Source organism: Microtus oregoni, unplaced genomic scaffold (genome assembly GCF_018167655.1).
Source record: "Microtus oregoni isolate MIOR12 unplaced genomic scaffold, Mior012 000021F_ref0000039, whole genome shotgun sequence".
NCBI classification, from domain to species: domain Eukaryota; kingdom Metazoa; phylum Chordata; class Mammalia; order Rodentia; family Cricetidae; genus Microtus; species Microtus oregoni.
In genome coordinates this window covers 5695940-5723799 of record NW_024543080.1, presented here as the reverse complement: position 1 = coordinate 5723799, position 27860 = coordinate 5695940, and the positions used below count along the sequence as shown (strand labels likewise).

At 46.6% G+C, this 27860-nt stretch overlaps 1 protein-coding gene across 13 annotated transcripts; it reads left to right on the top strand.

Annotated features, from left to right (window-relative positions):
• Positions 1-253: 253 nt before the first annotated feature.
• On the top strand, positions 254-27488 carry Art3 (ADP-ribosyltransferase 3 (inactive)). Of its 13 annotated transcripts, none has more exons than XM_041671358.1 (11): positions 254-400; positions 1452-1529; positions 6814-7519; positions 16318-16350; positions 17538-17570; positions 18687-18716; positions 19811-19846; positions 22176-22208; positions 23965-24018; positions 25007-25036; positions 27105-27488. In XM_041671358.1, the coding sequence occupies exons 2-11, from the start codon at positions 1461-1463 to the stop codon at positions 27236-27238; spliced, it is 1158 nt and encodes a 385-aa protein (XP_041527292.1). In that variant the 5' UTR covers positions 254-400; positions 1452-1460; the 3' UTR covers positions 27239-27488. The 13 variants fall into 13 exon arrangements, with proteins under 13 accessions (XP_041527292.1, XP_041527290.1, XP_041527295.1 ...); XM_041671356.1 differs by having other exon boundaries at positions 25004-25036; XM_041671357.1 differs by lacking the exon at positions 254-400 and adding an exon at positions 1016-1046 and having other exon boundaries at positions 25004-25036.
• Positions 27489-27860: the final 372 nt, after the last annotated feature.

Sequence of the window (27860 nt, the reverse complement as noted above, 5' to 3'; positions counted from 1 at the left end):
TTAAGGTAGCATCTAATAGAGGACAGTCAAGCCTTTGCTCTGACATGGGTCAGTGTTGGGAAGTGAATTTTGCTGAAGGGAGTCTGTCACCAGGCTCAGAACTGAGCATGCTCCGTGGCAGGGGTCATTGCTGTGGATTCTCAGGCCTCTTGGAGATTTAAAGCCTTAACAGCAGAGGCTCCAGGGCGGAGTGTGGGGACCAGATATAAATAGCAGAACACAGTGGGGTAAGGTGCCACTGCCAAGCTACCACTAGGGGTGTTATAAAAAGAAAACCATCCCCAGGCAGCTCTCACTGTCAACAACACCCCATCCTGGAGGGACTATCACCACAGCTGAGCGTGGGAAGCAGTGTGAGCCTGGGCATCGTTTAAACTTCCCGCAAAGGCACAAACACCAGGTAAACATTGGATTTATTTGCTGAAATGAAGACCAGGAAAACGCTGGCCCACAGCTGGCTTGGCACATGCTTGCTGTGTTATATTCCTTTTATTTTATTTTATTTTGAGAAAGTTTGACACAGAGTAACAATTTAAGATAACTACAGGTATTTTAATAGCGCTAGACAAAAGAACTGCTTTTGAAGAGAGACAGGAACCTGGAGCCAAGATTAGTTACAAAAAGAAAGGCTATCCTCCCGTCCCCTGTGTCATTAGTTCCCCCCGCAGAATCTAGTGACTGGCAAAGTAGAGGGAAATAGAGGTTTTGTTTGAGCTACAGCAATGTCAGCATTGTTGAGCGTATGTATATAAGAGACTGGAGGCCTTTATCACTGAATTGAGTTAGTTAACGGCTCTGGATAGCTTTGGCCCGTGAGGATTCTTGTCCTCCTGTCTACCCCTTATGCTGCCAGAAGTATTTGAATGGATACTGGGCGTTCAGCCAGCGGGCCGCTAGGATCTAGTCAGAATCACTGCCTTTCCTAGTTCAACCTTGGTTGTGAGAAGCTGGAGGAAGGAGGTCACCTCAGGTAGTCCACTCTGTCCTGCTGCTGACCTCACCCGTTCCCTCCCGCCCTGACGGGCTTGCTCTAACTCGCCCAGCAGGTGGGAGAATGGAAGCCATGCACGGGGAAATTTCCTGACCGTTCTCAGAAACTGGGGGCTAGGGGAGCAGTTTGAGAGTGTGGTAGTTTTAGTGTGTAGTTTCCTGTGCGTGCTCAGGGAAGATTTAGAGATGGGAAGACTTGTGCCCAGGGGCGACTCTGGTGGGATAGGCGTGTCTAAAGTTGTGTGGATGTGGATAGATTTGGTCTTGGAAGCACTGAAGTTCCCTAAGGCTTTACTGGACCTCTAGATAAAAATCAAATGGCTCTCGCAGCCACAGGAATGTCCTCAATCTTTCCTACAATCAGAATGACCGCCCACATGAAAATGTACACAGCATGTTCTTTTGCTCTTTTCCCCTAAAACTCTCTTGTTAACTGAGTTAAAATTCTCATTCTCATTTAGAAGAGAAAAATGAAGATGGGACATTTTGAAATGGTCACCACCCTGCTGGCAGCCATGACTCTAATGGACGTCTTCCAGGTAACGCTGGGAATGCACTCACTGGGATGGGAGCCTGTAACATTGCCCGAGGAATCTGCACTGAGAGAAGCCACTAGGCAAATTAGCTTGTGAGTAGCTTCCCCTTCATTTTGCAGGTGATACATACATACGTTAAGTGTAGAAAGTTAAGAAATTAAAATGAAACCAAGAGAACAGAAAAAATTTAACCATAAGCTCCCCCACTCATAGGGAGAGACTCTTAGGGGGTAGTGTAGATAGCCTACATGGCTCCCGTCTCTGTGTGTATAATTTGTTTAAAAAGTAGATTAATACTGAACATCATACTTTAACCTTGCCTTTGAGTCATACTGCAGTGCATTTCCATGTCAATAAATATTCTGGAAATAGCTCCAAATAATGCCACGGTGTTTGATTCTATGTTGCTATTAGACTACATAATGACTGTTCGCTTTTCGCCTTACCTATAGAAATCTTCTGATTTTATTTGCTATTCAGTGTTCAAAAGCTAATATACTTTATGTATTGTATGAGACAGGCATCGCACATGCCTTTTTAAAGATACCTTAAATTTAAAAACTATATCGATTTTTAGAGCTTTGGCCCACTTTCTAGAGCATTATTGCATGTTCTGTGGCCTGCACAGTCTGTTGCTTGCTCTTTAACTTGAGGCATTGTGCTGTTTTGAAAGAAAATAGCCCCCAAATGGGATGGCACCATTAGCAGGTGTGGCCTTGTTGGAGTAGGTGTGGTTATGTTGGAGGAAGTGTGTCATTGAAGGCAGGTTTAGAAGTCTCACGTATACTCAAGCCACACCCAGTAAGACAGTCTACTTCCTGTTGTCTGCTTATCAACCTGTAGCAGCTCCTTCTCCAGCACCATGTCTGCCTGTACACTGCCATGATGATAATGGACTAAACCTCTGAAACTTGTAAACTACCACCTCAGTTAAATGTTTTCCTTTATAAGAAGTGCCATGGTCATAGTGTCTCTTCACAGCAACAGAAACCCTAACTAAGACAAAGGTTGGTACCAGAGACTAGGGTGTTGCTGTGAAAGGCCTGAGCATGCTTTTTTTTTTTTTTTTTTTGGTTTTTTCGAGACAAGGTTTCTCTGTGGTTTTGGAGCCTGTCCTGGAACTAGCTCTGTAGACCAGGCTGGTCTCGAACTCACAGATTTTTTTGTCTGAAGGAATATGACCCTCGGGACTGTGGAAACTAAGGAAGGCAGTTAAACACGTTAAGTGCTGCTTAACGGGCCATGGGCCATCCTAGTAAGAACCTGGAAGACGGTGGTGCTGAGTGTAGTTTGAACGGTGGGGAGCTGGCCCACTTTCAGAGAGGAAGAATTTCAGCATGTTGCCTAGAGATTGTTCTTGTGATATTTTGGTGAAAAATATGACTGCTTTTTGCCCTTGCCTGAAGAGTTTTAGATTAATTTCATTGGCAGAAGGAATCTCAGAGCAGCCTAGTTTATGCTCTCTATTGGGTGATTACTGGTGTTGACTCTAATGAGGATGCATAGTGAAAAGGAGCAAGCTGAGCAAGGGAAGTTATTTGAGAAGAAAAGGAGCACCGGGAAGTGGAATGGAGCTAAGTCCTGTGTCCAAGGAGATAAACAAATTAAAAAAAAATGGATTAAAGGGGGTGGTGACTTCAGGGCAAGATCCCACCCAGCACCCAGTCAAGTTTCCAATTTGTGAAAAGAAATTAAAGGAAAGCTTAGAGCCTGGTGTGGAGATGCACACCTTTAATCCCAGCACTGGGAAGGCGGAGGCTGGTGGATCTCTGAGTCTGAGGCCAGCCTGGTCTAGAGATCCAGTCTCAGGACAGCCAGGCTTAGGCAGTGAAGGGCAGAAAGCTGGTGAAGATGTAATTGAATGAGGGGGCTGTGTTTTAGCCCCAGCAAGCAGCAGAACTTGGCAGCTTCAGCCATGTGGTTCTGGCTTTAGAGTCAAGGATAGAAGAAAGGCATTATGGAACCTTCCTCCCTGACTAAGAAAAGCCACCAAGGCCAGGCATGTGTCAGGGGTGTCTTTGAATGGAAGCCTAGAAAGGCCATTCCATGAAACTATGAAGTTGGAACCTAGATTGCCTTGGAGAACCCAAGATGTTGGAGATGTCAGATTCATGGGATACCTGCCAAGGAGAGATGCTAACGGAATGTGGAACCAGCCCCAAGAGGAAGAAGTGTGGTGTGGTCAACAAAGCTGGAAGGAGTTGGAGATGTGAAGATTGTTTTGACATCAGACATAGAGATGCAGAGTCTGGAGTTTGCACAGCTGGTTTTTGGTCTTGCTTTGGTCCAGTGTTTCCTCACTGTGCTCTCTCCCCTGTGCTTTGGAGCGGTAATGCATATCCTGTGTCATTGTACATTGGAAGTATGCAATCTGTTTTATTTCGATCTTATAGGGGTTTACAGTTAAAGGGTTTGCATGAATCTCAGAAGAGACTTTGAATTTTAGACTTTTAAATAAGTTTGAAACTGTTATAGACTTTGGGATCTTTTGAAGTTGGACTGAATGCGTTTTGTATTATATGGCTACAAGCCTTTGGAGGTCAGGGAGTAGAATGTAGTGCTTTGAAAGAAAATGGCCCCCAAACAGAGTGGCACTAATGGGAGGTGTGGCCTTGTTGGAGTAGGTGTGGTCTTGTTGGAGAGAGTGTGTCACAGTGGAGGTGGGTTTAGAGGCTTCATATGTGCTCAAGCCACACCCAGTGAGACAGTATGCTTCCTGTTGCCTGCATTATCAACCTGTAGCAGCTCCTTCTCCAGCACCATGTCTGCCTACACGCTGCCATGATGATAATGGACTAAACCTCTGAAACTGCAAGCCCACCACCTCAAATAAATGTTTTCCTTTATAAGAGTTACTGTGGTCATGGTGTCTCTTCATAGCAAGGGAAACCCTAACTAAGACAGACATATAATTGAGATCCCCTTAAAAACGTTTTAAGCCATACCCTTTAGTGGTTTTTAATGTCTCTGCGATGTTGTCCAGCAGTAACTGGGGTGGCATAGCTTGTCACCCCTCTCGAGAGACGCACTTTGCTCCTGATAAGTCAGTTCACTGCCCTCCTCCCCTGTTCTCAGGCAGCTGGTGAGATTTATGGACACCAGCAGACTGGAAGCTTGCATCATATGGCTTTTGTGCTTGGTTTCTTTGGCTTAGCACACTGTTTTCAAAGCCCGTTCATGTTGCGTCATATAGTAGTATCCCATTCTTTTCATTTATGAACACTAATGCCATTACATGGCTGGGTCATTTTGTTTATCAATCAGACCTCTGGGTTGTTCTACTTTATGCTGACTAGGAATAGAATTGCCAAGAATTTCTGTGTATGCGTTTCTGTATAAATGTTTCCAATTCTCTTATATATTTATTCTCTGGAGACTCATACAAGCACTGTTGCTAGCCTTATGTAGTATTTACATGAATACCTAGTTTTACCTATGTAAGTGAATGTGGGTTAGCCAGGCTGTGCTATACTGCATGACAGAATTGCACGCTATTGTGAACATACGTTTCATGGGTATATATGTAGAGTAGGGTCATTTCCTTTCTGGTGGGCAGGACGCTGTGCCTTGTGCAGCTTTGCCTTTCAAGTACTGGCTTGCCGCACATCATATTAATATCTCTTAATGTTTTCCCATATTACTGGCTTCTTTTCCGAATCACCAAGGTCATTTCCACATATTTAAAATGAACTTCTGGTAGTTGAAGTTCCTCGCTTTCCGTGAGCTTTTGTTTAGGTGGCTGTGTCAGAGCTCACTCTTCTCTTCTCACCTTCCATACCTTCCCCTCCGTGTGTCTATTCATTTGTCCTGAATGGCGATGGCATTTAGGAGCTTTGCCCACCGCAAGGCACGCACTGTTCAGAACACACAATCAGCTCTGGTGTCTGGCCAGAAGGCTTGCTGTCTAAAATTAGACATGTCAAGACTGCCCTGAGGCCTCGGGAAAAGACAGGGACATATTGGATCAACCCTGATGTGGCGTGAGGAATGTGGGAGGCAGTCTCCAGTCTGATGTCTTATGTTTCCGTCTTCAAGATAGATCACGCTTTGGAACTCAGGCTGAACGCTGGTACACTCTGTGCTACAGAGCAAAGTGCATTTCTCAGCTGTGAGACCCACAGGACTTGATTTCTGAAGCTCAAGAAACTGACGGACAGACCTGGGAGCATGAGCGTCTCAGTGACACTCAGCTGGAAGTACTATGGCCAGGAACCATGTCCGGAGCTGGCCCACTTAGTTGTCTCTGTGGAAAATGTTTTCTTTTGTTTAGCAAAACTAGACTCTTTTAAAGGTATTACATGTGGGCCTCATCATTGGAACATTCTAATGTTTTAGAAGCAACAGAACATTTTGGTTAAGAAGGGGTAGAACTCTGGAACCAGAGTGTCTGGGGTCAAATACCAACACTATGTCTCAGTATCTTAGTTTCCTTCTCTTTAAAGAAAAGGGTGGAAGGCAGGCTTGGGGCCGGAGAGATGGGTGGCCACGAGCACCTGATGTGCTTACAGAGAACCTGGGATTGAGTTGCCAGCACCTGCTGGACTCACGGCCCACCTGTGACTCCAGTTACACCACCTTCTGATCTCCTCGGGCACCAGGCACGCTGTGATGACTTTATGTACACACACAAAACACTAACGCTCATAAACTAAAAATAAACCTTTAAAATAAAAGAAAAGGGTGTTAGTGATAGTACCCGTCCCAAGGGTTCCTGTAAGCATCACGCAAGGTAATTCATAGGGAGCATTTAGTGCCAGCACACAGAAAGGGGATGTTTGTGAGGCCAGGAGAGAAGACAGCCCTAGGGATGCCTGAGACGGACGTGTCCACAAATGGCCATATGAACAGATGGTTCACTTAATGGTTCTAGGCAGTACTGTTTGGTCTTAGACATGGATGACGGGTCTTTGGGCATCCAAACAAAAGTAGGCAGTTGACAATCTTGGCCTTACAGCCTCGTCCCCCTTCCAAGTGCCCTTAACTTTCTTTATCCCCCATGGGATTACAGGAGTGGCTGGTGAAGTTCCTAAACCTGCGGTGGCCTGGGGCTCACAGTTTTAAAGGGAAAGAGGTGGGATTTTGGAGAGGGTTTTGGGATTGCTGGGCCTTGGGTACCTGCTTTTACTTGGGGCTGGAAGTGCATGTCAGAGTCGAGAGAAATACCCATAGCAATGGGATATACTTCATCGTTAAAAGGGGATGAGAGAGTGGGCATAGTGCCCAGAGAGAGAATTATATCAAATAGAAATTTGATTTCAAGAGTGTTTCCTTTCCTTTTGCTTTGAAGGTGAAGGCGGAAGTGTTAGACATGGCGGAGAATTCATTTGACGACGAATACCTGAAGTGCAGCACCAGGATGGAAATTAAGTATGTTCCACAGCTGCTCAAGGAGGAGAGGGCAAACCATGCGCTCCTGGAGACTGTGTGGGGTAATGCAGAGGTCCTGTGGAAATCTCGGAAGGCTCAGATCTCGCCCCCCATGAACTTCAAGGATCCCCATGGAATAGCCCTGACGGCGTTCGTAACGGAGGCTCAAGCACAAACTCCCTTTTACCATGAGTTCAACAGGGCTGTGACGTTGATGGGCCAGTCCCGGAAAGACTACATCTATGACTTTCCCTTCAAGGCCTTTCATTTTTACCTGGTAAGAGCCCTGCAGATGCTGAGAAGACCTTGTGAGGACAGCTACAAAGAGGTGGTGTACCTCACACGCCCAGACACTTCCATACTCGAAGAGCAAACCCAAGCCCGGCTGGGCAACTTCACACTGGCATATTCAGCCAAACCCCCGGCAGCTGACAACGAACCATTGCTAACCATCTACACCTGCTATGGGGTTGACGTCGGAAGATTTTTTGAGAAGAAAAGAGGAGGAGTTGTTTTAATACCTCTGAGTGAGGTTTTTCAAGTGTTGCAGGAAGGAACCAGCAATAACCTTCTTCTCCAGAGCATAAACAGGACCTGCAGCTACTACGAGTGTGCTTACCTTGGGGGTAAGTGTGTCAGTCGTGATCTGGGTTTTTCTGAGAGGAAAGGAGTGCGGTGCAGGCCCCAAGAAGTGTATGGGAGGGAAGGAGTGGGGTGCAGGCCCAGACAGGTGTCTGGGAGAAAAGAGTGGGGTGCAGACCCAGGAGAGCAATGTGTGCTTGCAAGGAGAGATGACACCAGCCATTTGCAGTATCACATTCTCGGACCGTGTCTTCTCCACAGCTCAGGTGTTGTCTAATACGCATACTTAACTACTAAAATTAAAAAATGAAGCAGTACAGAGGTGAAGAAAAGCCCATTTTGCCCTGCAGGGTTTGGCAATGGTCAGAAACATTTTTGGTTGTCACAACTCAGGAAGAGGTGGGATTGCTGTTGGCCAGGAATGGCTAAACAATTCTTCGGACCCTGCCAAAACAAAGAATTATCTGGTCTAAAATGTCAGCAGTACTGGTGTTGAGAAATCCCATTACAAGTCATACAGTAAAAACAGTCCATCCCGTTTCCAGGCCTCACTGGTATCCATTCTAAATCATGTTAGCTATTTTTTTTTTCAGGTCTACACCATCATGTTTGTAAATGAATAGCATGCTTTTATTATTTCTGGATTTAAATATTTTTAGATGTAGTCTAAATATTTCCAGTAGAGTGTTTGGCTTTTTTTTTTTTTTTTTTTTTTTTTTTTTTTTTTTTTTTTGGTATTTCTGGGCCAATGATGCAGGCTTGTAATCCCAGCTTCTCAGAAGGTTGAGGCAGAAGGGTCAAGCTCAAGGCCTACCTGGAGTACAGAGTGAATTCAATGCCAGGCTGGGCAACTTAGCGAGACCCTGTCTCAGACAGCAATAGGTTAGTGATAGAACGCTGGCCTTGCACAAGACCCCGGGTTGCGGTTCCCAAGGATTCTAGAGTCATCTTTCTGTCAGATTTAGCAGAAAACCTAATAGTTTTCACTGGCTACGACCAGGCTTTGGGGGACCATGGCTCTTCTATGTCCTTAGTAACTCAGGCTATCTTTCTGTGCCACTGGTTTGGGAATTCACGTTTGCGTCAAGGAATCGGTTTGTATCCAAAACAGAGACAGGAGGGGGACTGCCAGCCAGAGTTCTACCTGTGTCTCAGGAACGTGAGAGCTACACCAACCAACCACTGACCCCTACATACAGGAAGGAGAAAATCACTTCTGCTGCCTCTGTAATCCAGGAAGGAAGGGGGTTAGAAATGGCCTAGGATGCTGGTGCACATCTGTGATCCCAGCATGCAGGAAAAGGATGAGGATCTTGGGTTTGGGTCTAGCCTGAGATATTCAGAGATTGCGCCTCCAAAAGAAACAAGCCAGTTATTAGGTCAGTAACCACAAAGGGTCCAATGACTACTGTCTCCTTCCGCAGCAGTCTGGTGACTCCACCATCATCTGTGTGTGCTTGGTCCAGTAGATTGGTGGGGTTTTTTGTTGTTGTTGGTTTTGTCCCCCCCCCCCATAGTACTTCCTTTGCTGGGGTGATTTATGACTTCATTTTAAATATCATATTAATAATTCATCCCAGATCCTATGGTAGAAATAGCAATCACTCCTGTACATCCATCTTCCCACCCCTGGACATATGATCTCTCCATATATTCATTACTCCCCACCCCCTGGATGCACCTGCCCGGAATCCCATGTCCTGCTCTGGGCTGTGCTCCTAGTCTTACTGAAGGTCCTACAGTCTCTTTGCACCACCAGCCTGAGGTTGTGCTTCTCCCCACACAGTCCTGCTCACAATTTTCACAAGTGTTGACCACAGTTTTCTGAGAAATGGTACCTTGAGGCAAATTTCCTAAGACTGCCTGTGTGATCTGCCTCTAAGCTCAGATAATAGTTTCTGTAACCTTCCATGTCCTTGCATGGCTCTAGGGACTTGGACCCGACTAGGAGGTGGGGAAGGAATGAAGACAAGACAGAGAAGCAGGCAAGCAGACAGACAGACACAGAGAGAAATAGCTAGGACCGAGCAGTCTGGTTCTCAGTGAGAAACCCCAGCACCCTAGAAACTCAGCGTGCTGTTATGTAGATTGAAGGGGGTACTGCACACAGCTGAACTGTCAGGTGGGGTTATTACATACTGATAATAAGGGGCTGGGGCTTATGGTGTACAGCTGGATCAAGGGGCCAGGCCTCGCTCATCTCAGCTGGAGGGTCTCTGCAGGTCCGCAGGCTCTAAGCACCTGAGGGGACAAAGCTGTGGCAGCCGTCGTCTGTACGCTAACACTCACACTTGGTCCTTGGGAAAGGCTTTGCCATCCCTTCCAGCTGAGGCTACCAGCTCCTTGACAGGGCTGTGCAGAATCACTCTGATTGTCCAGACTTTGGATGAGTCCTGGTGTGGGTTTTCTGATGGTTTTGGTTTTGCTGTCATGGTTTTTATGCTGCTGAGGCCGGAACATGCTAGGAAAGTCCTTTAGCACTGAGCTATGTGGATCCCAGCCGAAGAGCTGATCGCTTTATTCTGGACGTCTTAGGACATTCTCTTTATCTGCAGCATTCTGAAATGCTAAGGTTTTGTGTCTTCTGTATGTGAATACAGGGTTAAAAACAACCCCACCATCCTCCCTCTGATGAGACTCTTTGTTGCTGTTTTTTTGTAATGTGCTAAGGGCAGAATGATGGCATTATACCCAACACTGCCTGTGGTAAACAAAGCCTTAGATGGTGAAGTACATGCCAGCAGGAGGATTAGGAAGGGACCTAAGTTCCTGGGGCAGAACGCCATGGTTTCAAACTTCCTCAAGCGGTGCCGCATGTACAGGTTCTCTCCTTGTGGAGCTGGAAGCAGCAGGACTCAGGGATGGAGCTGCCCTACAGTGGTCTGTTCAGGAGTTACTGTGTCTCAAGTCGCCTCCTGCAATTAAGGAGGGTGGAGCTGAAGACCACTTAGAGGACTTCACTTGAGAAGACATTGACTGCTTCCTGTTGTGTGCACCGCCTTGCATTTACCTGCATACACAGTTAGCCAGGAGCTGGTCTTTAAGGTCTTTGTGGCTACTAACTGAACTAGCAGTGGATGCTACAGTTGGCTTCAGACACAGGGAAGACTTTAGGCCTTGACTCTTGTGCCCAGTGCATGGAGATAGATGGGTGGGTAGGACAATGCTGAGGGGAGGGATGCTCAGTCGGGATGCAGACGGAAGTCATGCTGAGGGGAGGGATGCTCAGTCGGGATGCAGACGGAAGTCATGCTGAGGGGAGGGATTCTCAGTCGGGATGCAGACAGAAGTCATGCTGAGGAGAGGGATGCTCAGTCGGGATGCTGACAGAAGTCATGCTGAGGGGAGGGATGCTCAGTCGGGATGCAGACGGAAGTCATGCTGAGGAGAGGGATGCTCAGTGGGATGCAGACGGAAGTCATGCTGAGGAGAGGGATGCTCAGTCGGGATGCAGATGGAAGTCATGCTGAGGGGAGGGATGCTCAGTTGGGAAGCCATGCTGAGGACAGGGATGCTCAGTCGGGATGCAGATGGAAGTCATGCTGAGGGGAGGGATGCTCAGTCGGGATGCAGAGGGAAGCCATGCAGCCCTTGCTGGGCTGAGGTTGCAGGCTTTCAGGAAGTGTTCTCAGGGCCTTCCACTTCCCTCCTTTTCTTTCCTTGTTGTTGAGAGTGAATAGCCCCTTAATCACTCTAGGCACCTGTTACATCTGATGCCGATCATTCTTCTTGGGTGATGTCAACACAAGCAAACAGATTATATTAAAACATCCATCCCCTTCACCCTTTATCTATTGGCCATGGCCCCAAACCAGGACAACCAGAGCCAGCTTATACCAGAGTTGCATCTTTTTCCTGTTCCTCCTCCATCACAGCGTCACCGTGACTTAAAATTGGCCACAGTTGAGTTACTTGTTATTTCTCCGTATCCATGGGGGTGATATGTTCCAAGACCCTCATGGAACCATGGGTACTCGCAGACCCTGCATGGACTGGGTATTTTTCTATACATGCACACTCATGAGAAAGCTCAATTTATAGATTAGGTACAGTAAGAGTTTAATAACAATAGAATAATTACAGCTGTATGCTGTACTAGGCCTTCTGCAAATGCCATCTCTCTTGAAGGGCTGTTTGCAGGCTCCAGCTGACCACTGGTGACTGAGGCCATAGAAGGTACGACTCTGGGGAAAGGGAACATGGAAACAAGTAAGCTATAAACCACGCCCCCCCCTCCTCCCCCGACTGAGTGTGTTTAACTTCTCTAGAACATCACAGTCAGAATCCCAGTCGCAGCTGGACTGTAGAAATCATACCTATTTTGGTGCCCCTGATGCATTCAGGCAAATGCCGTTTATGGAGGCCCTGGTTATATAAAAGCTCTGGACACCAACCATATTTAGCACTGGTACCAAGCTGATGGCTGGGGTGGGCAGTGAAACCCACAGAGTCCATGTTTGTGAGATGAGTTGTGATGCATCAAAAGAAACCGAAAGATGATCTTGTGGATTGATTCTGAACGAGCCAGGGGCTCAAGTCTCTCCTGGCGCTGTATGAGCCTGTCTGTGTAGGAGGAAAATGAGGACGAGGGAAGGTCGTTTCACAGGTCAGTGTTCAGCCAAGCCAAAGGAGGCGCTTTGTGGGGGCTCATCTGTACCATGTTTGCAGGGCTCCCACCAAGACAGCTACAGCTTTTGCCTCTTGATTGAAAGCAAGGCTGAGGGCAGGGTTTAGCCATAAACTAGCTCTGTGCTGCCACCTAGAGACAGCCAATGGGAGTGTACAGCCAGAACTTCCTTAGGTATGGCTGAGTGGTAGAACACTTGCTAGCAAGCCATAGGCCCATGGGTACCAGCCACCCTCCAGCACCGGGGGAAAAACAGACAAAAGCTGTGGTTCTAGATGGGAAAAGGCAATGTTTCTGAAAGGTATTGAAATTTATTAAACTTAGCATGCTGGCATAGTCCTTTTAATGTTGAGAACTTACCTGTGATCTCTAGCATCAACGTAGAATGTGGATCTTAGAAAAACTGACTAGCCAAACAAACAAACAACCCAGTTCCATTTGTTAGGAAATAGAGAGACTAATTCCTGGTTAGTCTTTCTGTGAAGCCAAGGAAAGAGTAAAACCCTTCTCCTTCCTGAGAGAGACTACAGCAGGGGCAACCAGCTTAGATGTTTTTCTGGAAAATCTGGTAATGATGGAATGTCAGCTGTGTGAGCAGACTAAATACCTCCTCCTGAAGTGACACCGTCAGAGAACTGTAACTGGATTTGGGGGGCTGTGGGTCAGTTATGAATCCCTAAGGGAAAGCAAGTTGTAGTGTTCCTCGTGGCCCTGTAGTGCCAATGCGATAGGTTTACAGCAGAAGACCAACGAGCAGAGAAACAGAACATGCCATACCAGAACCTGATCGATCGATCGATCGATTTATCATCTATCTATCTATCTTCCTTCCTTTCAATGGTTTCTATGTGTAATAGTCCTGCCTGTCCTGGAATTCACTCTGTAGACGGGGCTGGCCTCAAACTCAGTGAGATCCACCTGCCTCTGCCTCCCGAGTGCTGGGTTAAAGGCATGCGCCACCACTGTCCAGCTGGGGTTTTCTTTTTTCTTCTAAAGATTTATTTATTTATTTATATAGTATCCTGCCTGTAGTCCAGAAGAGGGCACCAGATCAGTTGTGAGCCACCATGTGGTTGCTGGGAATTGAACTCAGGACCTCTGGAAGAGCAGTCAGTGCTCTTAACTGCTGAGCCATCTCTTCAGCCCCTCAGCTGGGGTTTTCTTTCTTTCTTTTTTTTTTTTTCAGCTGGGGTTTTCTTATAGTGGTTTTTGTTTTGTCTGTTACATATGTGTGTACCCAGATCCAGCCAGGGGGTGACACTAGGAGGAATTTCCATTTGGCAGCCTGGTCCTTCACAAATGGGCCCCTCCCTTAGAAGATTTGCTTGTAGATCCAGCAGCCACAGGAGAGACCGTGTTGCCCACACCTGGTGTGCTTTGTCAGTCTCCGAGCGAGTTTGTCAGATGCGGTCATGCATACCCACTGAGCTTGCATGTGTCTGCTGCATGTGCTCATAAGAGACACTGCATGTGGATCTCTCTTCAGGAATGCAGTTCTGAGTGTCTCCGTAGACTGACTGCCAGACAAGTCTGTATGTCCATTTCATGGTGTAGTCTCCTCCAGGATCACGTGACATTTGTAGTCCCACCCAGCACATGCTAAGGCAAAGAACAATTAATATCATTGTGACACATGGCTGCAGGATTAGTTCTGCTCACCCTGAAGACTGGCTGCTTTATCATCAAACTGTGCTTTTTTTTTTTTTTTTTTTTTTTTTAGATGTCAGGCTTTGTAGCGGGCGAAGTATGGGGGTAAGGACCGTACAATGTCTGACGTCTCAGGGATTCTCAGGCTGTAGTGCCCCTTCATTCCTCATGTTTATTCACAGGGACCCCTTAGCTAAAAGGAGTACCTGGGAGTTTTATTGTTTAAGTAGTATCAGACAGATCAGATGTGCCCAACGTTGGAGTAATTATTTAAAAAGATGGCGCATCGATCATACAAAGGTGTTTTTGTCATGAGCATGATCATCAGGCATCTTTTAATAATTATTGTGTCTTGTATGACTGGGAGGACACGAAGGTCTCAGCTTTGCCAAGGAGGCCAGAAGGCAACGTCCAGAGTGGCCTCTTTTCTTTCCATCTTTACCTGGGTTCCAGAGATGCTCTCAGGCCTCTCAAGTACTTTACCCTGTGAGGCGTGCGTCAGGCCACCGAGCTGTCTTTATAGTCTTGCTCATGATACATTAGTTAGCTTCTGCGTGGGGTGTGACCTAGTCAGCGGTGTTGAGACTGACCCAGTAATCAGATGTAAGGCGAGTCCATGTGGGTAACGATGAGAATCTCTCTCCCTTTCCATACCTCAGCTTTTCCGGTTTCTTCCCCTTCCCGCCCCGCTCCCCCCATAGGCCTAGAAAGTCTCAGCTAACCCCAGGTGAGGCATGGCCCAGCAGCAGCTCCTGCCCCAGTCCAGATGGGGCAGGCGTCTCCAGAACTGGTTTCAGCTTTGCCTCAGTTCTGTTCTAGACAAGCCAATGTGGTTTGCATTTTGGTGTTGCTGAGATTCTTTTCCCACGGCTGTGGTGAGCTATTCCAATGAAAGCAGGTTAAGTGGGAGGGGCTTATTTAAGCTCTCAGTCCCTGGCTGCCCCCAACACAGGGGAAGTGAGAGCAGCGGGAGCTTGAAGCAGCTGGTCACCACTTTGTGTACTCAGTCAGAGAGCAGGACAAAGGCTTACTACTGTTAGGTTCTTTCCCCCATTTACACAGTCAAGACCCTAGCCAGGGAGCAGTGCCACCCACAGTGGGTTGGTCTTCCCACCTCAGTTGATACAGTTGATAGCCCACCACAGACAAGCGCAGAGGCCCACCTCCCAGGTTGTTCTGGGTTCACTGGAGTTGACTGCACCAGGGTGGACATCAGGCAGGTTCTAATAGACCCGTTATTTCCTGGACAAGTGGAAACTAGACCAAGTTACCTGGATTTCCGGCTCAAACTCTAAAACCTGATACGGAATTTGATTAGAAAAGTACATTTGTCTCTCAGGGGCTTATCCTTGGGCAACTAGACCTCAACATTAAGTCAGTGAATCAGATACAGAGAGACCAAGGCGTTCAGACCTCCATGGGGCACCTGGGCAGTCCCCTGTGGCTCAAATAGACCTGTGTTTACGGGGCACCTGGGCAGTCCCCCGTGGCTTACACAGACCTGTGTTTACGGGGCACCTGGGCAGTCCCCCGTGGCTTACACAGACCTGTGTTTACGGGGCACCTGGGCAGTCCCCCGTGGCTTACACAGACCTGTGTTTACGGGGCACCTGGGCAGTCCCCCGTGGCTTACACAGACCTGTGTTTACGGGGCACCTGGGCAGTCCCCCGTGGCTTACACAGACCTGTGTTTACGGGGCACCTGGGCAGTCCCCCGTGGCTTACACAGACCTGTGTTTACGGGGCACCTGGGCAGTCCCCCGTGGCTTACACAGACCTGTGTTTACGGGGCACCTGGGCAGTCCCCCGTGGCTTACACAGACCTGTGTTTACGGGGCACCTGGGCCGTCCCCCGTGGCTTACATAGACCTGTGTTTACGAGGCACCTGGGTAGCCTTCCATGCCCTACACTGAAATCTTCTATTTTCTCGCTGACCCACTCTTAGGCAGATGGACAGAAGCCCCAGAGCACTGGTGGCACTGCCGTGGCATCACCAGGGAGTGTCTAGAGCCACCAGAAGCACCATGTTAGATGCCACGCTCCTATCCTTCCAGGAGCGGAGATGTTTTCACACACACAAGTGTGTTTGGGAGACTGACAACTATCTTTTGATATGAAGCTGAGAATCTTTGCTCATTGTTAAAAGATCTTGAAAATATGTTTGAGCTAGCTCTTGTAAGGGTAGGAATTGTCACATAGAAGGCTGGGTACTGCTTGTTATCTGCAGAGAGAATTCAGTTAGACAAGTACATTCCTCTGACGTTGGTAACACACCACAGACAGAGACTAGAATGTAAAATGGCAGTCCTGTAAGGGCCTCAACCAATGGTCACTGTGTAATTTGTTAGTAAAATTGAACATCCAGAAGGTATGCGCTCTGTCAAAGTTCATACCATTGGTTCACGCCTGGTCTGTAAATACGAAAACCTATGTTTCTGAAATGTTGCCTCCCCACTAAAGTATGGCTCTGATAAGCTAGGCATTTACAGATTAGATTGCTGATAGCCACAGATCATTTGAAACTTACTAGGGTAGGTTATGTCTAAAATTTTATCTTTGTGTTTCAGGTCTAAAAAATGAAAAGTGTGTTAAAAACTCAGGTAAGACATGTTTAAATGATCGTCTCTGTCATGGGAATTTTGTTAATTTTTTTTCCCCTCACAAGTATGGGTCAACCGCCACTATTGCCACCCCCGCCCCACGTCACACTGTCAGCATCATCCCTTAAGGCTAAAGTGTGCTTTTGTTAGTGGCTCTAAGTCCATTCTCTGTTCACCCAGAAACCAACGTTCAGGAATTGGGAGTTAATAGGAAGAAAACCAGGTTTATACACAAAGGTCAGCACCCTGAGAAATGGGGCAGTTATTTTGGGGCTCATCTCAAGTATTGGAAGGGACTTTACAGCAAGGTGAGGCCATTTAAAGGTAGTTTCTTGAGAATTGACAGTGCTGGCCAAAGGAGAATCACAGAACAATCTACACAGGGCCCTTTGCAAAGTGAGTCAGTCTGGGGTGGGCGGGGTGGTTAAAGACACACACTGTCATTGCTGCTTTCCTGGGGAGAGCTGCCCCTGCCCGTCCTGGTCTTCGCCTATGGCTGTTCTCTCAAACACTTCTTGTCCAGGGCAGGCTGGGTCCAAGCCACTCTCACGTCCGCCTTACAGGAACTTCCGGACTGAGACTGGTGAGGCCCTTGTAGCTTCAGCCATTTCCCACACGGCTCACGTGCAAAGAGCCAGACTTTTTAAATGCCTGTTTTGGCATCTCAGGAAATAACATTTGGGAGAGGAATGGAGAGAGTGTGGCGTAAAAGAGAAAGAAGGCCTGGTGGGACCCGATGGGTGGTTTGAGCTTATGGGGGGGGGGTGGACGACACAATGTAACATCTAGTGGGAGGGTAGAGGGTGAGTGGGAGGGTGGAGGGTGGAGGAGGAACACCCGGGAAACTGACCTATGACGGCTCAGCATGGCCGGGGGCCCACAATGCTGTCAGAGTGAAGAATGCCTTCAACTAACACAAGCTGTCAGGGAACCGTTTGGAATATTTCCTCCCTTAAATGCCTGAAAACAAGAGTCTGTTTCTAGCTGTCTTCCTGGCTAGCTTTTCTATGCATTCTTCTCTGGGTTAAAGAAAAAAAAAATCCATTATCTCCATATCTTTGAATTGAAATTTCATGTTTCTTGTAACCATGTAGGGCAGCTTGAGTCCTTATTATTAGTATTTAAAACAGGCTGACCTTGGATGGCATCTGGGCACAGTAACATGGATGAACACGTTTGTATTTCAGAATATATTGAACCAGTGTATATCTACAACCCCGGTGAGTATGGGCTTTTACGAACAGTCCAGCAAGCATATCTAATAGCTCTCTCCTGTGGGCAAATGCGCTTCCTACCCAAGTGAAGGTGGTAACTTGGCAGATCAGGAAGAGGAGGGAAACAGTGTGTTCTGGGAAATGCCCTCCTCCCCTGCGGTCACTCTGTGGCCCTCCCTGCAGCAAATGTTCTGGGGAGTAAAGGCAGGGGCACCCGCAGAGCTCACCAGGGCCAGTCTGGGGGGCCTATGTAGCTCTATATTCCACGGCTGGAATTAGCATAGGTGACACCCACATTCAAGTCCAAGTTAATTCTCAGCATCTGTGCCACTCCCATGCCTGATATGTTCACAGAGCACTCAGCCTAGTTGAGAACACAGGTTGAGTTAATTAGGGTTACCATATAGGAAACCAGAACTTGAAGCCATCTTGAAAGTGTGCTCTGAGATTTTACAGTGTGACAGCTTGAAGTACAGCCAAGCACTGCTGGTGAGGAATTAGGCGGTGTTGGCAACAGTGAAGCCGTACAGCCTCCCCTTTGGGGGGTGTGGGAAGGGCCTGCTGAACAAAAGGCCAGCAGAAGACAGGGGTGCGGGATGAAGCCCACCTTGGGAGGCGCCCTCCACAGTGCTCTCTGTCTCCTCTTCATCTAAACCAACAGGGGATTTGATTTCCTGTTTCCACATGTGGAGACTCTGAGAACTCATTGTCTGTACTCAGGTTCTTGGTTTTGCATTGGGATTATTTCTCTAATTGCAGAGAAAAAAACAAACCCTTGCCTTTAAAGGGGCGATGCCTCCTGTCCCCACAGAGGCAAAGCCACTGGCTCACGCCGAGGACTTGCCTATAACCCCGCCTACTGGTCCTTTGTGGTCACAAATTCTGACCACTGCATAGGACCTCAGCCAGCTATTCAAAGAGACATTGTTTTCCTGCCCCCTTGACCCCTCAGGAGCCTAGTTCTGTGCTTTACCTCAGTGGAGGCCGTGGAGACGTGTCCAGCATTGCCCACATACACAGAGACTCTAGGTGGCACTTGCATTCAGTGATGTGCCTTCTGGTCCCTGAGAGTTCTTTTGATCTCTCAGTAAAACTGATGCATTTTGCTTGTTTGTGATGTAGATCTGGAAGGGCAGAACCTGGAAGACTCTGGTAAGACACTCTCAAACTCTGGGACATAACATTTGCAAGCCGTGAGCGGGTGGGGAGAAGCCAGAGCTCGTCTTAGCTTACTAGTTCGATCCATCAGATTGAATTCTTTATAAAAACCACACAGGGGCTGGAGAGATGGCTCAGTTAAGAGCACTTCCAGAGGTCCTGAGTTCAATTCCCAGCATCCACGTGGTGGTTTACAACCACCTGTAATGAGATCTAGTGCCCTCTTCTGGCCTGCAGGCATGCATGCAGGCAGACCACTGTATACTTATTAAATAAATAAATCTTTTTTTTTTAAAACAAACAAACAAACAAACAAACACAGCACTCACGCCTGTAGTCATCCCAGAAAACAGAGGAGGGTTTTCTGGATCAAACTTGCATGAACCAGACCTGTTGACAAAACAAATAACCTTTAATTTTCCTAAATTAAAATGCGGATTCTTTGTATGTGGATCCAGGTGACACGTGTACTCATGTCCACTTGATGAGGATGCTTCAAAGTAAAACTTACTCCAAAGTTCTTAATTAGAAAAGAAAGAAAAAAAGAAGTGTGGGCTGGAGAGATGGCGTGTGCTGCTTTAGAAAACCAGGTTCAGGTCTCAGCGTTCAGAGTGGGTGGCTCACAATTACTGTCTGAAACTCCAGTTCAGTGGAACACATACACCCACTCGGGCACACACGTGCACATGGAAATAAATGTTCTTCTGTGTGAGTGTGCATGTGCAAGCCCACATATATGTGAAAGCCTGCATGCATGTGAACATGTCTGTGGAGGCCAGAGGTTGATACTAGGTGTCTTCCTGTATACTGAGACAGGATCTCTCCCTGTGAACATGAAGCTCTCACTAGTCGTGTTTTGGGAATCCCCTGTCCCTACCTCCCCCCACAGGGATTACAGGCTGGCCATGACACCCGCCTGGCTCTTATGTGGTACCCAGGCTTGCATGGCAAGCACCTTATCCAAGTCATCTCCCCAGCTTTAAAGTTCCTCTTTCTAAAGATGTTATTGTCTTCTAGGGCTAGGGTACAAAGTTCTCAAGTTACTGAAGAGATCATTGAACACTTTTCTATTTTCTTTTTTCCCATGGTGCCTCGAATCAAACCCTGGGCCCCCTGCAAGCTAGGTAAGCACGCTGTTGTTGAGATACACCCCAGTCCCTGGGACAGATTTCCTAACAGGTGATCCAAGAGAATGTGTCATTAACCTCAAAAGTGACTCTACCTTTAACCCAGTTATAACTCGGAAACCAGGACATAGAAACTCGAGTGTAGAACTGTGGCCTCAGGCACCGTGCTAGGCAAGTGCCTCACCCGAGCTATCTCCGCCCTCTTTGTACTTTAGTTTTGAACTTGAAGGCAGAGTCTGAGCTGAGCATGATGCTGCTCACCTTTAACCCAGCAGAGACCAGCAGGTGTCTAGTATGCGTGTGAATCAAGCCTGCTCTATATAGAGCTTCAGGTGGTAAGAGACCCTGTCTTCAAAACAACAACACAAAACAAAAAACCAAACACAAAAAAACAAACCTCAGACCGGGTCTGATTAGATTAGCTGATCTTGAACTCATTTTGTAGTTCAAGCCTTTAACCTTGCTCTCTCTGCCTTCTGAGTAGCTGGGATTTGCAGGCCTACACCCCAGGCCCCAGGCAATCCTACATTTCTTTAAAAGAGGCTCCAAGGAGTCAGAAAGATACCCAGTTGTGGACAAGCCATGACTCAGAGGCTCTGCTCAGCAGCTGACCAAGCTCAGGTGAGCGACAAGTGGCCAGAGACCAAGGCATTATGTGGCACCCAGAGCACATTGTGACATTCCGATATAACCACTCATGTGGGCTGCGTACTATTAAATAATATTAACATTATTAAACACTAAACCTAGAAATTAGGCTTTAAAAACATTTAAAGATACAAGAAAGCACTTATAATAATTTAAGAGTTGATGGTCTAGCTCACTAAGTAGAGTGCTGGCCTAGCATGTATGCAGACCTCCAGACACACACATACACACTGATGGTAATGTGAAAATCTATCCAAAGTCTCTGACAGTTTTCATTTTATATTGTATATGTATTTATGTGTGTGTAATATACATTATATATGTTTTATATGTTTTCTGGTCATATACGTAATACATGGTAATGGTAGAAATAAAAAATGGAAAATTATTAAGGATTAAAAATTAAAAAGCTCAGATCGCAGATATTAATTTGCAACATTTTTGGTATATCTACTTTGAATCTTTTTGCATATGTGTGTGTATCTTGTTTGGTTTTTTTTTACTTTGGTTTTGGTTTTTGAGACAGGGTTTCTCTGTATAGCCCTTGCTGTCTTGGGGCTATCTCTGTAGACCAGGCTGGCCTCAATCTCAGAGATTTGCCTGCCTCTGCCTCCCCATCACCTGGCTATAATATCTTTTTCAAAAAAAAATGATCATACTGGGGATCAAATCCCTCCACATTATGGGGCACCCACATATAGCACACTCATGAAGGTCAGAGGACAATTCACAGAACTTGGTTCCCTTTTTACTATGTGGGTTCCAGAGACTCAGGTCAGCAGGCTGGGTGGCAAGAGTCTCTACCTGCTGAGCTGTCTTGCTGGCCCTGGATTGATTTAGCTTTAATGAAGAATTGTGTGCTTACCTGGAGTGCGATCCTGAGTGATGAGACATAGCTCTCACCATCAATTAAGCTTTGGTGGCTTAGTGAGTCTCCCCTTCTCTAGAGGTATTTTGTCCCCTGTTGTTTCTCAAAGCTTTCACTAGAAAGAGCCCAATGTAAATCTACATTAATGTGGAAAATGGATATTTTGTCTCATTTTGTAACTGGATCTCATGTAGCCCAGGCTAGCCTCCAACTTCCTATGTAGTAGAGAATGATCCTGAACTCTTGATCTCCCTGTCTCTACCTCTCAAAACTGGGATTCTAGACATTGGCTCCCATATTGGTTCTACCCCACCCCCCCCAGAAAGTTCTTATTCTTAGCCTTAGAAATAACGAGCCAGGGGCTAGCCTGGTAAATGAATTCTTTCTTACTCTATCAGACTAGCTATCAGGTTATTAAGCCACTGTAGATGGCACTTTTGAGAGGGTTTTTTAATGCTCTGTTCAGTGAACCAATATTTCAGATGCAATATTTTCCCATTAATCCTTCTTCTTATAAAATGCAAGCTCTATCTTTTGCATACTCAAAAACTCCAAAGTCAGACCTAAGACCTACAGCGAGAGTGGGGGCTACATCATTTGAAAATGGATGGACCACGTTAGGGAGCTAAACTTGGAGCAAAGAGAACTAAATCATAGGTGCTCCTGAAATCTGGCTTATGGATTGGAATTCATATTGTTGCTGTGACACTTATGACTTCCATATTTGAAGTTTGGAGGTGGGAGACAAAGGGGGAATGGTAGCAGTGCCATTAACTGATAAACACCAACAGCATTTATTTCTGCCTTTAGGTAGGAAAAGCCTTGACTCCACAGGACCTCCAGGTAAGGCTGTTTTCTCTTTACTCAGAGCTGGTCTGAGCGTTACAGACGATGCCAGCATGGGATGATCCTCAAAGGCTTTGCTTTAGCGCCATGCCAGTTATGTCTACAGCTTTCTCGGGAGTAGACTGTGCCCACCATGCCTTCCCAGGATGCTGGGCACTGGCTCTGGGTGGGGCAGCCAGCTGTTGGGAAAACAGCTCTCAGCCAGCTTGCTGGAACCTGGTTGCAGAGGGTCCAGGCCTTCCTGAAGCTCTGTAGACACTCTGCTGCTTGGACCGGCTGCGTATCCAGGCTTAGGCTTCCTCTGGGCCCTGCAAGTAACAAAACACAGTACTCTGCTGGGGCAGGCACAGCTCAGTGAGGCGCTGTTCACAAGCTCCTCAAGTTTGGTGTGGATGACACAAAAGTCGGAAGCTACAGTGCAGTGGGACCTGGGGCTGGTGTCCAGTGCTCATGACCCAGGAGTCGGAAACGATCTAGGAGCAACCAGAGGACGCTTAGATTCTTCTGTTTAGGAAAGAATATTGCAGAACCTTTCCTTCTTCCTGGTAAGCCCGGTAGACACACTAGACGGCAGAACATGCCAGCACAGGATAGACATTGTCATCGTTACACGTGCCAGGTCCAGTAACTTGGCACACAGTCACATGTGAGTGAAGGACTGGGCCCTTTACTGTTTCTTCCTCGAGGCTTGCATTGCCTCGGTGACTTCCATTGTATTTACCATGGCGATGTCACCTGCCCTCACAGCAGCCACGAAACATGTACTTTTAAAAGCAGGGAGAAACCCTGTCTTGAAAAATCCAAAAAAAAAAAAAAAAAAAAAAAAAAGCAGGAGGGCTAGCCAGGGGCAAGTGTGATGAGACATGGAGCTGGGACTCCAGGAAGATTGCTTAGAAGTCCCTCAGCACTTCACTGTGATGGGGGAGGAGAACACAAGAGGGCACATCTTATCATCTTGCTCAACAGTCACGATGCCTCTGTGGCTCGGAACTGTCACCTTTCAAATGTGACCACCTTGTCATAGCAACTTCACAGGAGCAGTGATTGGTAAGGAGTATGAAACCACAACCAATGCTTAACAGCCCTTCCTCTGGGTTCATAGAGCCATTTACAAGATTTTTTTTCCAGTATATTCTGTTAATTTTGGCCATGGTCATCTGTTTAAATGTTTAATTATTCACTTAATTATTTCGTGGGATTGAACCTAGGCTTATGCATGCTTGATGAGTACTCTACCACTGAGCTACATCCCTAGATTTAGCATGTGCTAAACCACATCCATGGTTCTGACCATTGTTGGTCACTGCTGTCTTAAGACAGTAGGCCGCGTAGAAATAGCATGTCAAAGTTAACTTACAAAACAGACACAGAAAGCAGGTCTAGCAGCTCTTTTGGACTGATCCAGAGTGGCAGTGTCCCCCTTACATGACTTCCGTTCTTTGGGCCTAAGTTTGCACAGTGCTCTTCGGGGTCTTCAGTCTAATCTGTGGCCACCTGAAAAGTAGCTTCTGGCTGAGTGTGGAGAACTAATGGTGGCTGTGTAGACAGACCCGGCATTGCGTTCCCTTCTGCCTCTGGTAACTTTGTGTAAATAACTTCACTTATCCGAGCACCCGCCATCACCATCGTAAGATACGAATGACTCCACCTTGCAGGGCTGAGGATCTGATGTCACAAACTATCTGACAGTAGTCAAATAGTAAATAGGAGGTGCCATTTTTATTAACTAAAAATCTTTTTTTTTTTAATTTAGGAATTAAAGTGCTAGAACCAGATGAAAATCCTCTCTGGATGGATAATAAACCTGGTAATTCTTCATGGTGGGGAGGCTCATGGAATTCTAAGTTCTTTAACATCATCATTCAGATAGCTCAGGATCTGGGGGAAGGCATCTGGGCTGTAGTTCCTGACACATCATCCTGATGTTAGAAGGGGGAAGGGCTGAGAACTTGCTTCTGTGTGAGCAGGTTGTTAAAGCCTAGAAGAGGCCAGGTGGCCTGTGCTGGACAGCGGTGTCCAGCTGTACTTTTATTCCAAAGCAAATCAGGAGCTGTAGGGTGTAGATGCAAGAATACACTATGGAGCGTGGGAATGAGAATTTCACGGCACACCCTGCAGGACCAGCCTTTCTGTGGCATGCCTTCTCTTCAACTGGTTTTGTGCCCCTCCTGGAAAGCTGTGTGTAGTGCAGGCCTTTAAAGGCCAGGCTCATCTAATCCAGCAAGGTAGATCAGGAACCTGGTGAGGGCAGACAGCCAGACTGACACCCTGGACCCCTAAATTATGGAAATGTGGGTACCAGTATTCCAAGGCTAGCCACACACTGGTGGCGGGACAGCACAATCAGATGTCAAAGTTAGACATTGACCTCACGGATGCATTAGCTGATTCTCCATGCACATCGAACCTCAGAAGGCGCAGACACCTGGTGCATTCTTGACGTGCTGGCTCTGCCCAGTAGGATAACTGTGTGGTGCTGTGCTCCCATGATGCACTGGCACTCAGTAAGTGGGAGACGGGGCGGCTTGTACTGGGAATCTAAGTTCAAAATATAGAAAAAAGGTTGGTAAACAGACTTCATATTTATTCTAATGAAAACACACACTCATGGGGGAAATTTCTCAGAGAGCAGATGTGTCAGAGCCTTCTTTAACCTCACATATGCCTCTGGACCAGTTTCCCTTGGTCCCAGGCCCACTCCCAAGGGAGAAGCAGCTTGCTCCAACTTAATGAGATCTTTCATGTCAGGAGAAGTGTATAATGTAGTAACTCAGAATCTCTTTATGTTCTAGAAGACAAGCGTCAAGGAAATGCTGACAATCCTAGTAAGAAATACCTCCTATTCTTTGGACGATAAATGCTCAAATATAAAAATGTTAATTTCTTTCTCATTAAAAGCTGACAGTTGCAGGCATGTACATGCATGCCTAAGATGCCCCCACCCATCAGTCTCCTTTACACAGGCACTGCCCAGAGACTCTAGATAGAACATTGTTTTCTCAAGCAGTCCTTTTTCAAATCAAATATTTCATAAAGCCTTCACAGCACCCTTTGTAGTAATGAGGGCCAGCTTGTTGGGGTTTCTGTCCCACCCAGCACCCTACAGCCGGCAAGCCCCAAAGAAAATCACAGAGATCTCCACAAGTTATAAAACGGATTGGTCCATTAGCTCAGTCTTCTTATTAGCTCTTGTAGCTTATATTAACCCATTATTATCTATGTTAGCCACGTGGCTCGGTACCTTTCAGCCAGGCAGGTTACACCTTGCTTCTCAGTGGTCTGGGCTGGGATGGGAGGAATGGGCTTCCTCCTTCCCAGAATTCTGTTCTCATCGTCCTGCCTCTACTTCCTGTCTGGTTGACCTCCCTATACTTCTTGCCTGGCCAATCAGCGTTTATTTAAAACATGATTGACAGAATACAGAAAATTCTCCTGCACCAACCCTGAAATAAGATCCACAATAAGATGTACCTTAGCTATACAAGAATAGGATGCTCTGACTGTATTTTATAGTTATATGCAGTTGTATTTGCAGTAAGATGTACCTTACCTATATGAGAATTGGATGCCCTGACTGTATTTTATAGTTATATGCAGTTATATTTGCAGTAAGATGTACCTTACCTATACAAGAATTGGCATGCTTTGACTGTGTTTTATAGTTATATGGTCAATGCATAAATGCTAAATTCATAAACATATTCTTTATGAAAATTTGGGTTGGAGCATACTGGAAGCTGTTCCATAAAAGATCAAAGTGAAGCAGCAGACAGTAGATACTGTTTAGTGTTAATTAAAACTATCAGAACAGCAGGCGGTGGTGGCGGCACAGTCCTTTAATCCCAGCACTTGGGAGGCAGAGGCAGGCGGAGCTCTGTGAGTTTCAGGACAGCCTGGTCTACAGAGTGAGTTCCTGGACAGCCAGAGCCACACAGAGAAATCCTATCTCGAAAAGAACCAATCAGAAAATACGCTTGATTGTGTGAGTGCTGGATTTATATGTCAGGCGGCACACACGAAGACTGCAGAGGGTGGCTTCATGCTTAGCTCTTGAAGACTATCCTAAGCATTTCAGCTCTACCCCTAACAGTGGCAGAGCTAGCACCGACTTCGCCATTAGCACCGCAGTCTACCCTGGACAGCATCTAGGTGCCTCTCAGGTGCAGTACCAGCCACTTGAGAGCCACTCACCTGCAGAGCATCCTGAAGCACGAGTGAGCTGCCAATCCACTTCTAGCCATGTGACTGGCATGTCCGCAACTCTGGCGAGCAAACTCATATGAAGCCCTAACAAACAGCCATTTCTCTTGGCTTCATGTATTATGAAACCTGACTGGTCTCATACACATCCCAGTTGGAGAAACCCTGAGAACTCCCCCTTCCCTATGCAGTCTGCTTAAACCAAAGTGTAAGCTTGTTCCCCAGGTTTAAAGTGGAGTAAACAAGCTAGATTTCTCCAAAACCACTTCGTGGAGGAAGCTTTTTTTGCCAGTATAGACTGTTTTAAAAATGCAGTTGTATCCAGCTGTAACTGGCGTCTGTATGAATGTACACACACTGTTATTTGAAAGGAGACACTTGAGGTAAACTTTACACAATGTGTGATCTAATGCACACAGGAAGAGAACATTGCTAAGAAATTCTGGTATACTTGAGCAAGAAATAATTGTCTCGGTTGCCTATATAGATTTGAAAACCCTGTGAAATCTGATGATACCTATAGAAATTTAGCCTAAAACTTGGAAGCTGCACGAATGTGCAACAAGTACCTGACAGGTATCTCAGTAGGTGTCTGATTTGGCTGCTGCTATCCACACGGCTGTGCTGTCTGTACAGGCGGAGGATACTCCGTGCACACCAGTGACGTGTCCATGACTGTGTTCTCTTTAACAGCTCTGGGTCCCGCCCCTGCACCAGGCCCCCGGAGCCACCCTTCGGCATCATCTGGCAGAATGCTCCTCCCGTCAGTCACGGCATCCACTGTGCTCATTGTTACGTCTGCCATACGCATCTTCACTGCTCTCTAGCTCGAAATCACACCTTAATGTTTATTTGGAAGACGCTACGGAGATCCCACAGGAGGCCAAGAGAAAAGGTGTCTTTCTCACTCGGGCAGACACACTGTAAAATAAGAACTGTTCCCTGGCTCACAGTTAAAAAGCTGGTTCAGACAGTGTAAGAGAATTAACTCCTCATTTCTGTTTAAGTTTAGGATTGCAAAAACCCCAAAGCTGTATTCTTTTGATTGGATTCAATAAAAGTTTTAAGTTTATTAAATGTTTTCCTGTAGAATCGCTGGATATTAAAAGACCATTACTAATGTGGCTAACATGAATTTAATGCCAGAATCAAAATGTGAATGATACCTGTTTCTCTCTGAAGAACAAAACTATAAATAAAGAGGTAGACAGAGATGGCAGGCTCTTGTTCCCAGGAGACAAAGCAGTAGAGAACTGTAGGCAGGAAGAGGCCACTTGGGTATCCCTTCCTTCCAACAGGGAGCTGTTACTTTGCTTCTGTGTATCTGTCTTCTGTCTTTCCTTCTGACCAAACGTGCTTACATGAAAGGTGAGATGCGATCCTTGGTCAGCTATCCAAGCTGGGCCTGGGCTCAGTGGTCACCGTTTAAGTCTATGGAAGGCACACAGA